Source organism: Nothoprocta perdicaria, unplaced genomic scaffold, assembly GCF_003342845.1.
Source record: "Nothoprocta perdicaria isolate Ctin4 unplaced genomic scaffold, notPer1 scaffold_94, whole genome shotgun sequence".
Lineage (NCBI taxonomy): Eukaryota > Metazoa > Chordata > Aves > Tinamiformes > Tinamidae > Nothoprocta > Nothoprocta perdicaria.
The window spans coordinates 857,463-870,884 of NW_020456243.1; the positions used below are offsets into that span (position 1 = coordinate 857,463).

General features: G+C 44.7%; 1 protein-coding gene across 1 annotated transcript; it reads right to left on the reverse strand.

Moving 5' to 3' along the window:
• Positions 1 to 444: 444 nt before the first annotated feature.
• Positions 445 to 13,086, reverse strand: CEP57 (centrosomal protein 57). Its single transcript, XM_026052953.1, has 11 exons — positions 13,060 to 13,086; positions 12,651 to 12,807; positions 9,471 to 9,650; positions 9,037 to 9,158; positions 8,413 to 8,526; positions 7,204 to 7,281; positions 5,055 to 5,159; positions 4,817 to 4,897; positions 4,241 to 4,482; positions 3,073 to 3,217; positions 445 to 1,525 (listed from the first exon to the last, which is right to left on the reverse strand). The coding sequence occupies exons 1-11, from the start codon at positions 13,084 to 13,086 to the stop codon at positions 1,289 to 1,291; spliced, it is 1,488 nt and encodes a 495-aa protein (XP_025908738.1). The 3' UTR covers positions 445 to 1,288.
• Positions 13,087 to 13,422: the final 336 nt, after the last annotated feature.

Sequence of the window (13,422 nt, forward strand, 5' to 3'; positions counted from 1 at the left end):
TGAGGGCCAAGCGGGGCCACCTCAGCTGCCTCCAGGCCCTGCCAGGCCAGGATCTGTTTCCTCCTAGGAGCTGTTTCCACCCTTCCGTCTCAGAGGAGCTGTGGGGTCTCCCTGCTGCCTCAGCAGTTAAACACATGGAGGGTGAGGCCAGGAAGAGCAGCCCCCACACAGGACAGGGCTGGTGCTTCTGCAAGGAAGGAGGCAGCCCCCAGGACCCCCTCAGTCCCCACAAAATGCACTCCTAACCAAAGGCACTCCCCAATTCCCAAGGAGCATTGGCCAGTTTGGAGAAGAGGCAGCTTTCCCACAATTAACTTAACAGGCAAGCTGGCTTTATTGTCTTTCAACTTTATAAACAGATACTCTGTCTTCTATACATTCCATGAATAGGAAATTCTTTACATTATTAACATAATAAATAACATTTCCTCAGCTGTGCGAGTCGGAGTGCAGAAGGGCTCGCACTCCTCCCAAGCGGGTCACTCGGCGCACACAGTTCAAGTTAAAAGCAAGGTGCCAGGCGGCCATGGCGTGATTGAGGCACTTGCAATTTAAAACACTTACGGCCAATCTCACGCCTTTGCTACTCAAAGACAGGGACTAAGACGGGGAATTTTATCCCCAGTATCCTATAGCTTCCTCACAAAGTATGATTTCTAAAGAAACATTTCAGCCTTCAGACATAAAAAAATAAAACAATAAAAAAATAGATCATTCAAGCAAATTCATTCAGAAGTTATTTGCTCCCAATTAACACCCATTGCTGTTAATACTGACGAGTGGGATGTGGCAGAACAGGGGCTGGGGAAGCTTTCTGCAGAGGGCCAAGCCAGACTCCTCTGCGGAGGGTTTCCCTCCTTGCTCTTGCACACTCTGGAAGCCTGAGCTACAGAACTGACAGACCCCTCAAGACCCAGGGGGTCCCCTCAAGACCCAGGGGGGCAGCATCATTTTCAGACAGACGCAGCTTTGGACGAGCCCCAGAGCCAGCTGCGAAACCCCCGGCACTCAGGGGGGCCAACCCAGATTGGTGCCACGCGCTGGAAGGGAGCAGGGAACTGCTGGAAACCCGTGTTGGGAGTCAGCAGCAGGAGGCTCTGCAAACAGAATGTGCTTTAAGTGTGCGGAATATATACATACACTCACAGCCAGAGGTGGGGAACGGGCCCATATTTTGGAAGTGCACTGAGGGAGGCCCTGCAGGCTCCTCCCCAAGAGGCCACTGCTTTACAGCCCGCCGTAGGCAGCTTCTCTCTGGGGGCTCATCTCAGGACACCTCGGGCAGGGCTCAGTAGTCCCAGCTGACGTCGTCCTTCTGCAGCGACGTCTGGAGGGTCTGCATGTCCCTCAGCAGCTGCAGGTTCCTCCGGCTCTTCTCCCCGGGTCGCACTTTGATGGGACCCGCGTCCTTGCCTTTCGTGGTCACCGTAGTCGTCACTCGGACCTCGCTCACAGGAAACCTGCCCTCCTTCACTTGTTTGGCTGAAGTCTTCTTGGCCTTGCACTCTCTCCGAAGTCGCTCTAGCTGCAAGAGAAGTCCAAAGCAAAAGGGTTCAGGGGGGACTTGTTTTGGACACACTCTGCATTGCCCCTCAAAGGCTGAAACATCCTCCTCACAGTCTCCTTCCCTGCTCCAATGCTCAACTCACCCAGCAAAAGGATGTTTCTAAGTCATCTAGTCCCAAATAACTAAAATATTTCCTTTATACAGCATGTCTATATTGGCATCTTTACAGTCACACTGAGCACCAACATGAACCACGAGGTTCTCTCTTTCAGAGCTGAGAAGCTGGTTTATGTGTTTAGGAAAGTGTCTCCATCATAAACATGGAGGGAAATACTCCATTTGACACAAGGATACTCAGCCGTCACTGCCACTGTCCAGTAACATCCACACACAAGTTCTTTAATGCCCATTCCAGTGACCGCAGGGCCTGCTGGTGCTGGGAGGGAGCCTGCAGGGCCACCCCAGGACCCTGCAGGGCCACCCCAGGACCCTGCAGACACGAGGAGGGGGGTTCGCAGCGCCCCCAGGACAAGGGCGCCGGCCTGGCCACGCTGCCCTCACCGGCACCTTCACTGCAGCTCCTGCTCCAGCACTGGCCTCTCCTCCGCTTCAGGGAGAGATTTTCCCAGCAGCCGTGGCCTAAAACCTTTTGTCATTATCTAGTCAGAATTATAGTGTATTCCCATAGAGAATCCTAGTGGGAATTCCACAGTATATTGCCACGTAGAGCCACTGCCATCATTTCTACACATCTGTTTTGCCACAGGCACATCACTCATCTCTTCCGTGACCTTCAAGGCAACTAATGTTTTTAAAGGACATCTACGTGGATGCAGGTAAAACGCGATGAGCAGTTTTTTCAGTACCTATTCTGCGTATGAAGTTACACAAGATGAGGGTGAATCTTCTTGGCTCATATAAACTGAACTGGATAAAACATAGAGGACTGAACTCTGGAAGAATTTCATTAAAATGAATGAACATCAGACAAAACAGGGAATCAAGAAGTTCCACAGCTTTAAAGAACAGCTACACTGCTCAAGGAATTTATGAAGTCGTTTTAAACTGAAACAGACTTTATGTTAAACAAATCGGAGCACAATTAAGTAGGTCACTTATGCCAAACCAAGTGGAGCTGCTGAAAGACTCAGCTGAACAGTGGGAAGCCCCTGGGAATTCAGGTGTCTCTAAATACGACTTCACTTGCTAAAAGCTCAGCATTTTCTCCAATTTCATGATCTCCTGAGCTTCTGCCCCACATCCAGCACAGCTGTTGTTGGCAGGACCTCCAGATGAGGTTCTGCAGAGCCGCTTCACACACAGCAGGAGAGCGCGACTGTCCGAGCGGCAGCGGCCTAGGACACGAGGAGGGGCACGAGGGACCCTAGGAATCCAGGAAGAGTTTTCTGCAGAAATACTGGGATGGGAAGAGGGAGGGTGACACACTTGGAGGTTCCAAATTCAACTTGGGAAATACTGCCCTAAGTAGTAGCTATTTCTGCTTTATCCAGCTGCTGCCAGAAGAGGGTAAGAATCCCCAAGACAACGCGACGTGAGCGACTCACCCGCGCCCGGTGCCTCCGAACCTTGCTGATCTGCTCGGCCTTGGCCTCCATCCTTCCCACCAGCACCTCCAGCTCCCGCTCAAGCTCCTCCCTCACGCCGACCGTCGGGGCCTCCTGCACAAGCTTTGCCAGCTGCTGGTGATCACTAGGGTGGAATCAGAGACAGAGAAGGGCTGAGGTTGGCAGGGACCTCTAGAGATCACCCAGTCCAACCCCCCTGCTCCAGCAGGGACACCCAGAGCACAGGGTGGCAGCCAGGCAGGTTGGGAAGACCTCCAGAGAAGGAGACTCCACAACCTCCCTGGGCAGCCTGTTCCAGGGCTCTGTCACCCTCACAGGAAAGTTCTTCCTCACATGGAGATGGAACTGCCTGTGTTGCAGCTTATACCCATTACCCCTTGTCCTGTCACTGGCCACCACTGAGTAGAGTTTGGCCCCTTCCTCCCTACATTCACCCTTCAGCTATTTACACGTCTTGATCAGATCCCCTCTCAACCCTCTCCAGGCTAGGCAGGCCCAGCTCACTGGGCCTTTCCTCACAACGGGTAAGAGCAGGGCCTGCCCACACGAGCGACACCAGCGCGGCAGCAGTGGCCAGAAAGGCCGCTTTCCATCAGGAATCCAGGAACAACAGCGTGGCTGGTTGGCACTATTGCAGTGGCACATCCTGGTGACGCTGCAGCAACATGAAGCTGCCAGTAACGTGAGCACTTTCAAACTTCAATACGCTCATTTAGAAATACAAAACAACTTCTTAAGGACATGGTCTCAGCACTCACTCAGTCACCACTTGTAGACTGGGATGGGGGGTTGTGCAGTAAGATAACAACTCGTGTTTTAGTAACCTGGAGGAGCAGCCTGACTAATAAACGATATTTAACAAGAGATTTCTCCACCCGGTCACCACAGGCTGCTCCTACACTTTCTCACACCACTAAAACTTGACACTGCTGCATGCAAACCCAGCTATGAATTCCACACCATCTATTAGAACTTAGCTTTAATTGCTAGGAGAAGAGAGAACCATTGTAGCAATACAAAATTATAGATAATGTGCCACAGATCACCCCAGACCATCATCCTTTTCAGGAAAACTCCAGTTTTAAAGTAAAAGGCAAATGTATAGCACACCTACATAGTATCTGCAACGAGAATATACCAAACTCACAAACTCATCTGCCCAAATTCGTCCTGTAAAGTGAGCAGCACTTCCGAGAGCTCCTCCTGGGAGGAGGACTCCCTGGGCACCGGGGCCCTGTGGCTCGTGCCAGCGGGCCGGGCGCCGCCGAGGGCGTCTGCCAGGGGAGCGTCGCTGACCACGCGGCTGTTGCACAGCGCCCTGCTGTGCTGCTTCATCAGGTGCAGCACGTGCTGCACGTTGGCTCCCACCGAGTGGCTGGGGCTGGTTGACTGGAAGGAAGCATAAAAACATGTAAATTAATCCCTTTAAAACTGCAACAGTGGAGAACATTTAGAAAAGAGTGTTAATTTTTTTTTTTAATTTGCTGCCAAGAATGTATTTGTTGGAATGAAGATGCACTAATGAGAACAGCTTGCCAAGCAGCATGCAGACAAGCTGCTTTGGAAGGGTCAGCTCAGCACATTACTGCAGTAGCACAAGGCTTTGGAAGACAGAAAGAGTCAAGGAAAACAACCCCCTTGAGCACAGGGGCCAGGAGTGCCCCAGGGCACAGCCATGGAGGAGCTGCATTCCTGAGCGGTAGCTTGGAGCGGAGCAGCTCACCTTCCCAGCTACAAAGGGGACATCGCCCAGAGACAGTCTGTAATGGGGCTGCGTAGGGAGGTGGCTTGTGAGAGGGCCTTTCTGGAAGGAAAGAAGAGAGAAAGGTTTATCAAAGGTGACACTAAGGCAAACCCAGTTACATCTGCTGTGTTATGAGGCAGCCTTCTTCCTGAATCCATGCACAGACCCTTCCTTCTACTCTCCTCTTGGTGAGTGCCTTCCTCCCTCTCTGTGTTACCTTATCCGGCTGCTTCGTTTTCTTCCGAGGTCTTCTGGCTTTCGGAGGGAGTAACGGTGAGGCTGCTTGAATTAACATCCTGTTGGTTTCCAGACCTGTTTGAAGCTGTAATTGAGAGAAAGATGAGAATTACTGAAGTGGCTTTAATAGATAATTAGAGATAAAAAGTGATGAGATTTTACAAAACAGATTTTTTTTTTTTTTTTTAAGCAGGCTCTGTGGAAGCCAAGGCCACCAGCGTGTGGAATGCTGAGTTCAATTTAAACATTAAATACTTCCTCTGGTACCACCTCTCACCACTGTACCTAGCAAGCTGAAGGATTAATCTCATGGAATTACTTCCATACAGGCAACTGCTGAAGCATCAACATTAGGCTTTATCATTGACTAAATATCGGGACGGGGGGAGCGGGTCAAAACACCTCATCTCAGGCTTTTTCAGAACAAAAATTTAAGAGGTTTACGACTATTCATCTATTCTTTCTGTTCTACTGGTCTACTGGACTTGACGGGGCAAACATATACATGTATCTAACAGAAGAGTTGATATTAGTATTACCACTAATAAGCTTAAAAATGAGCTCTCTATATATACATTTAGCTGTTCTTTCCAGCAGAAAGCTGTGGAATAGCTTTGGAAATCATCGTCTCCTAATGGACCTCAGCTAAACCATTCACAAGACTTTCTTGGGGGAGAGTTTCAAGTGTGGAAATTACTGCAAGGAGTAATTTTTGACAAGTTATCTACATGCTACTTCAGCACTCACTGAGAGGTCTGTGAGGAATGTGACCCCCGGACACTTTTCAAGTCCAGTGTCCTTGCAGGCTGTAGCGCCAGCCATGGGTCATGGTTGTTCCTCCCCTCCTTCTACACCATTTCCAGTTAAAATTCCAAAGACAGGCACAAACTTTTTGACCTTATCTATTTAAAAGAGAGAATCTCTCTGAAAAAAAAATCTACAAACAACTTCATAGTGTTCCCCATTAATTGGGCCACTGTTTTCAGAACAAACTACTACTACTGCAACCAGGAAACTGCCTCTTGGTACTGCATTGCCAGCAAAAGTCTGCAGATAAAGCTGCAAGGTTCCCTCCACTGCACAGCCAGAACCACACTCGAGTCCAAGCAGTTACTGTTTGGTTTTGCTTTTTAAAATCAAAATCCCCTAAAAATTTCTCCTCTGAAAATATGGCATTTTTGAAAAGAAAAGCTGATCTTCAGTCAAAGGCCAGGTTAAGCTTATCAGGTCAGAAGCTAAAAAAGCTGCATAGACTGAGATTCGTGCGCTTTTTAGAACTACTTGGAGCAGTTCTACAGAGCTGCAACCAGTGAAATGCTATTAGGAAGTACAAAGATGATCTTGACCAATAATAAATTTAGCAGAAACTTTCAAACATCTCCTATCCTCCCTAGAGCCATTCTATACAACCTGGTTTCACAAAGGAGAAGGGAATTCCAACAGGATTCTTAGAAGCGAAAACCTATAAAGACAGAAAACCTATAAAGACAGACAGACTTAAATCCAGGAGGGGGCTGACAAGTTCCTCACGCTGTAGGAGTCAAAAATACAGATTTCTGCTGTCCTGAAGAGGAACCTGCTGCAGAAGAAGCACTGAAACACACACACACACACACAGGAAGGAGCTACATACCCTCTGGAAATCCTCAAAAATAACCACCTACAGCAGTGATGTGCTTTTAAAGTTCAGTTTTGCTGTTAACTGTGTAACTTACTGCTTCAAGTTAACTGTTTGGAACAGCTAGTTCTGTTGGAAAGATCATTAACTGGATCATCACAAAACCTCAGCTATAAACCAGTATGAATTTCTACTCCCTTTTTCCAATTAGCTTCTTTTACTGAGTAAATTAGGCTCCAGTGCACACATCTGTTACCTTGCTCATCAGGGAAAAAAGTGTCCAAAACATTCAGACAAGAGGGGGAGAAAAGTGGGGGGCAGGGGGAAGGGTTCTCTTGGTATTTTGAACTTTAGACCAAAAGAAGAAAGAAAAAACATGAACCCTCACCTCCCCCGCTTCATGTTTTTATTTTGTATATGGGAGACCATATGAGCAAGTTTTGTTCAAAAGTTGATGGCAACAGGCAGACTGCAATGCACCCGGTAAAAAGAGAAGTTTCCTAGTGGTTACCTCAGCTGCTTTTTCCTGAACGAGCTTCCTTGCGTGTTCTTCCTCTTGGAGCTTCTGTTCCAGCTCTTTCATTTTTTTCTAGTCAAAGTTAAATGAAAATGATGTCATTACTAACGAAGTCCACACTACTGCGAGTTCAAGCTGATTCTGCTCATCACTTCAGGTCAAGTAACAACTTCAGAATTCAAGTAATTTCTAGGGTTTTACCTGTGCATCTGTAAATACACCAGTCAAGCATTTATATTTAAAACTGCATCGATTTTTCTAGTTTTAAATTCAGTTACCAATTGCAAAAGTAAGTCAGTATTAGCCTTAAATTAGCCTCAAGGGGGAACAATAAGCCAACAATATCTTTCTTCAGTTGTATAAATAATGAAGGAGACTTTTGTGCACATTAACATGAAAGATTTTGAACGAAGAGCTAATACAGGTATGTCACCTATCACCATAGTTGACTGACAGAACACTACTTAGACTACTAAAACCCTTTCTGCTACTATCCCCACCTCATACTCTTGAAAGAGCAAAAAACTCTGAACATCTCACACTCTTCTACTAAGAGCAAGGATAAAAGTGCATACAAGGTATCTAAGACACTCAAGCAAACCTGAAACATCATCTTTATGTTTTAAGGCAGCCCAGAAGTCTTTCAAAAGGTCCTTTCAAAGGAAAGGGGGAACAGGAGAGATGCACATTTCTCTTTGTAGACCCTTTGACAAAATGAAGGCCTTGCTTAAGCAGGATTCATTTAAACTCCTAAAGTAGAAGTTACTAAGTAAGCTTCTGATTTCTTATCACAGGAGAGTGAAAATGACCCAGAGCCATGGGCAAAAAACCCTGCTCTTTCCCAAAGACAGAACACTGCTCATAGAGCCACTAATCAGATTGTACTAAGAAAACCACACAACCCAACAGCAGCTCTAACTGCACACTTCTACGTGCATTATTTATAAGCTCAGTACAGTGGATACTCAAAGGGACGATAAATAGCTCTGCTTTACTTAAGTATATCTAAGATGTGACTGTTTATACAAACTCCAAACTTTTATCCCACTTCAGTTAAGGAACTTAAAAAAAAATGCTATAATTCTCTCATTCTCTATAGTACAAAGTTTTACTCAACTCTGTTACTGAAACATAACTAACTATAATGTGTCAGTGACAATATTCAATATAAATCTGGTACAGCACACAGTAGAAACAACAGACCTCTGCTAGGGACTGCATTGTGTTAAGCCTGGTGTACTCTTTTTCCAGCATATCCAGCTTTTCCAATTTGGACTGGACATGTGATTGATCAAGGCGATCTCTTTCTAAGGTACCCTTGAAAAAAAGAAGAAAAGAGCAAAACAAGTAAGGACAATAAAGGACATCTGTAATAAGCTTTATGTCTGCTGTGCAAAGGTGGAGCATATATATTTTTTTATTATTATTTCTATTTTTTCCATAAAAATAGTATGAGCTCTAGTCCAGCAAAATACTCATAAAAAAAAATCCCCCAATTTGTGGGGAGTGCAAACCCAAATGGGAGTTTTCTTTCAGTGGCACATGGGTACAGCACTTTGAGACACAGATGAGCCACTGCAGGGAGCCCAGCACAAGCAGCCACTAATTCTTGTAACAGCAGAGCCTACAAGACTGTCTTAGCCACAGGTGCACAGAATGGGAAAACACCAACATGCAGGTATGAAGTTACCCATGTGCAGGTATATAAAGGCCAGCTCAATACCAGACAACTACACTTGAAGTTATTAAGATTTCAGTAACTACAAAAATCATAACGTAGTTCATGACTTTTACAAACTTAAGCTCTAAACCATCCTGAGAACACACCTGTTTCTCCAAGAGATGGGTCTTCTCGTTCTCTGCATGCTGGATCATTTTTCTCATGTAGTCCAGCTGCTTCTCTAAAAGGCTGCAACGAGACTCAGCAGCTGCCAGCTGGGAAGCCAGTTCTGAAGAAAACAGAAGGCAGAAAAGGCACCACTCATTCCTGGGATTTCTCAGTGTTTTCAGTACAGCTCCAAAAGAAGCCATAAAAAAAGCCATCTAAAGAAGCTCATAACAATAGAACAAGTTTTGCTTACATGCAAATCCCTAAGAGAAAGTATCTTTTTTAAAATGATTTCTTCAAACTTTGTGTGTTACTAAGTGGAAAGAAATGTTAAAACAAAGTAATATAAAATTATGCAATTTTATGCACTGACAAAGCACGAGTTCCACCTGGAGCAACGTTCTGTGGTATTTACACAAAGTTTACCAACAACCTTGATTTTTCTTCGACGCTTCAGTCTTGTCATGGTCTTTGTGTTGCATTTGTTCAGTCAGCACTTTCTTGTAGTCTGCGGTTTCTCTGCTCAGGTGCTTCACGTTCTCCTCCGCCTGAAGCCGTTCCAACTCTAGCCGGCGAATTTTTTCCTGGAGATTCTTCAGAGCAGAAAATATTGCTGTAATTGGACAAGTATTTTTTTTTTGTTAGATGGTGATAAAGGACCATTTCAAGACAACATCAGACTGAAAGCCTTTATAAAAGTAAGTTATACCAGGAAGCCAGAGTTTTCCTCATCACTATCCAGAGCTCCTCCCAGGAATTAAAACACACTTCACCCTGTGTGGCAACTGATCCTAAAAATTATTAACTGTATTGATGCCTTTGGAAGAAATGCATCCATAGCTTGGCATAATACAGGCAAATAGAAGTGCAAAGAGTGCATCTGCTCACTCACATCTCTGGAGGGGAACTAAGGGTCTCAGCAGAGGACTGTGACTCGCAGCTCTCCACTTGCTCAGCAGAGGGCTATTTTCCCTCTACAAATGCACAGCAGCATGACAAAGACAACACATTAAGCAGGAAAAAGGGCAAGATTATCAGGTAATTTATTAATCCAAAGAGCCGCTCTTCTTTGATTCTCTTCTTTTGTTTTCACACCTGTGCTCCTTCCCCTCCTCCTAGACACAGGGCTCCTTTGTGCCAAGCAACTTTCCCTCCTTCCCTTCAACTCCTGCTCTAACAATTACCCAGTAAAACCTTCCCATATTTGTCACCACAGAAAAGGTAGCTGTAATAGGACTTGCATCACCTCGGAATCAGATTATCTGCTGGTAATTCAGGGTATTGCATCTCATAGCTGCATTGTTTGATTCTCCAAAGGGAATCAAAACCATAAGCTCCTTCCCTACCCAGCCCCAGCACAGGGAAACACAGGAACATCTGCACTGAATTTCATATGGGAGACTTATCTTTGAGATCATTTTACCTTTGTGCTTAAAACCACTCTACAGATGGAAAGTGCCTTTATTACAGAACACAAGAACCCAAGAAAGCCAGGGCTTGATACCTGCTCAGGCCTCAGATCACAAATAAAGAGAAAATAGTCCCTTTCAATCACAAGGAGTTTTACAGAGTGCAAATGTAGAGACTCCTAAAAATCGCAGGATCATAGAATTATAATAATTGGAAAAAAACTTCAAAATGTACAAGAGCAGACCACTAGAATATCCTACGAATAAAAACATATGCTAAGTTAACTGGAAATACACACAAAAAACTAAGATAACTGGTACATCTACACTAAGGCAACTAGAAGTAAGAAGTGCAGGCTAAAGCAAAATTGTGTATTATCTGCCCTTGTTCCCAGCATGCCCAAAGAACTAAGTGCAGAACCTGCTCTTTATTTAGACTATTTTTATCAGGATTCAGTTGACACGGATATAACTGGAACTATAAACAGCTCTGTTGCTTAAGTCTTAGGGCTAAATTAAAATCTCTATTTACAACAATAACAAATTACAGAAATGAAGCAATTTGAGCAATGAACAGAAGATGGAACCCAACAGGATGTCAAGTATTACTCAGGACATAGAAACAAATGTGAAATAACAGAAACTTCACTTAACCTTTATTAGAGTGTTAAGGACATGTATGCTGAGACACCCATAAGCAATACAGAAAGTCAAATCAAAATAAGAGACCTTGCTATGCTCAGTTACATATTTAAAAATCATATTTTAAAATATGATTGGGTTCAGGATTTTTAAATATGAGCAGGAGAGAGAGGCCTCCAATAACAACCAAATCTATAATCTTCTCTGAAGTTAATTCCCAAATCCTCATCTTTATTAAAAAAAGCAAAAGCAAGATATCTTGATACCTTAAAAACTGTTGCATCTCATTTTAGCATGTATTCATATTTACCTTTTTTTTAAAAAAGGCAGACATCTTAAAATCTATAAAAAGCACATAATTTATCATATATTCCTGTATAAGTACTTCTTTTGCAGTTAGTAAATTCCTTGCTCAAAAAAGTTGGACGTCGAAAGTTTCTCTAATGAATCATACAACCCAATCTACAAAAACACACCCACATCAGACACTCACAAGCTCTCCTTCCTGCTCAGCTCAGGCTCATCTGTGCCACGAGGTTCTTGTAGCTCTGTGTCAACAGCTCTCAGAAGTGACCGTATGGTGCATGCCAGAGCACATGCTACATCTTAAATGACATTTCAAGATTTCAGGTTTCATCTACTAGATGATAAACAAGCAAGTGTCTCAAAATTCAGGAATGAATTCCATTATTAGGACACTTGAACCTATCAAGCTGATTTTCTACTTAATTTGAGTTACAGTAGGGTTCAGCTTAAGTCTCATTTCTCAATAAGGAAGAAAACAGGAAGTTTTCCATAGCCTTAAGCCCCCATGCAACTCCAGCCATAAGGAAACATTTTCACGATGACCCTGAGCCAAAGAGCTCACAGGACAGAAATCAGTCCTGTTGTAGCCTCCCAATTCCCATTGCTCCCTCCCTGTACTTTGGAGAAATGTCTCACTGCATGACAAGCCAACTCACCAGAACAAGGGAAAACAAACCAAGAGTATTTTTGCATATGGCTGCAGGCAAGATGAATGTATTTATACGGAGAACACGACCAGAAGTAGAAGAGGAAAGGAGAAGAAAAAAAGAGATAGAAATAAGGAAGAGGAAAGTCTCCTGGATTCTGTGATAACATCCAGCAATAGGCTCCATTATTTCCTGTACGTTCCAAGCACTTCACTGATAAATCCTGCCCCTCCACTTTTCTACATGAGAAGTCCTCCCATTTCATCAACACAAAGCCTTCCCTCTGGTTCCAAGTCATTTTGGACACTCAAGTCTTATTTCAAGCTGTGAAATGACAAGAGTTGGGCTTGAAGGAGCGAGAGGAGTACGGAAGAAGGGGCAACACATCCAGCCAGTTTCCCAGAACTTGGCCAACGTTACAGTCTGCACTGCTAAAGGGAGTATCCACCTGTAAGGAGCATTCAATAAGAGGAGCAGTAAGGAACTAAAATACACATTCCTAGAAAGCAGGAAAGGGTAAAAGGATCACATCCTCTTCATAAATTATATCCAAGCCCCTGAATCAGATGGTTGGGAAATAGGTGAGGATTTAGCTGAACTATTTGTTACCTCTGCTGTTGCTTTCTGGATATGGAATGACAGGTTTCCGTGGGGAGCGCAGCAAGTCAGAATTAATAAACGGCTTATACTTCGGATAATCTATAAACGAAGATGCAGAGAGTCCATCTGTGGCTGATGCAGACTTACAAATTGTGTGTAGATCACTCTGAAAAACAAAACAAAGTTTTTCTCAGTATATTTGTTTCTCCATCACAACAACCAAGTAGAACCAGACTGAGCAACGTGAAGAAATGCCATTGCAGAAGACTGTTACAGCACAAGGGTGGTATTTCCTTCCTCATGGCCCTGGGCAGTGCCATTTTAAAGTTGCAGCAGAAATACCTCAGCATCTTTATACTGGATTTAATCAGTACAACCTGCACAGAAAAGCAGCAAAAGATTGTGGCCAGAAAGGGGCCTCTGGAGGCCTCAGAGTAGCCAACATGTTACTGAGTCAACTTAAGATAATTCTCAAAAACACGGCTGCAGAGATGCAGGTTTCCGGGCTGTCTCCACCTGCTTTCCAAAAGTCTGTGATGTTCTGGATGGTCAGAAGGAGCCACGGGGTAGTCAACACGCAGTAGCGACACACATAAGTGGGAAATGTAAGGAAAGTTTTCCCAACTGTGAGGGTGCCAGAGCCCTGGAACAGGCTGCCCAGGGAGGTTGTGGAGTCTCCTCTGGAGATCTCCCAAACCCGCCTGGCTGCCACCCTGTGCCCCGTGCTCTGGGTGTCCCTGCTGGAGCAGGGGGTTGGACTGGATGATCCCTAGAGGTCCCT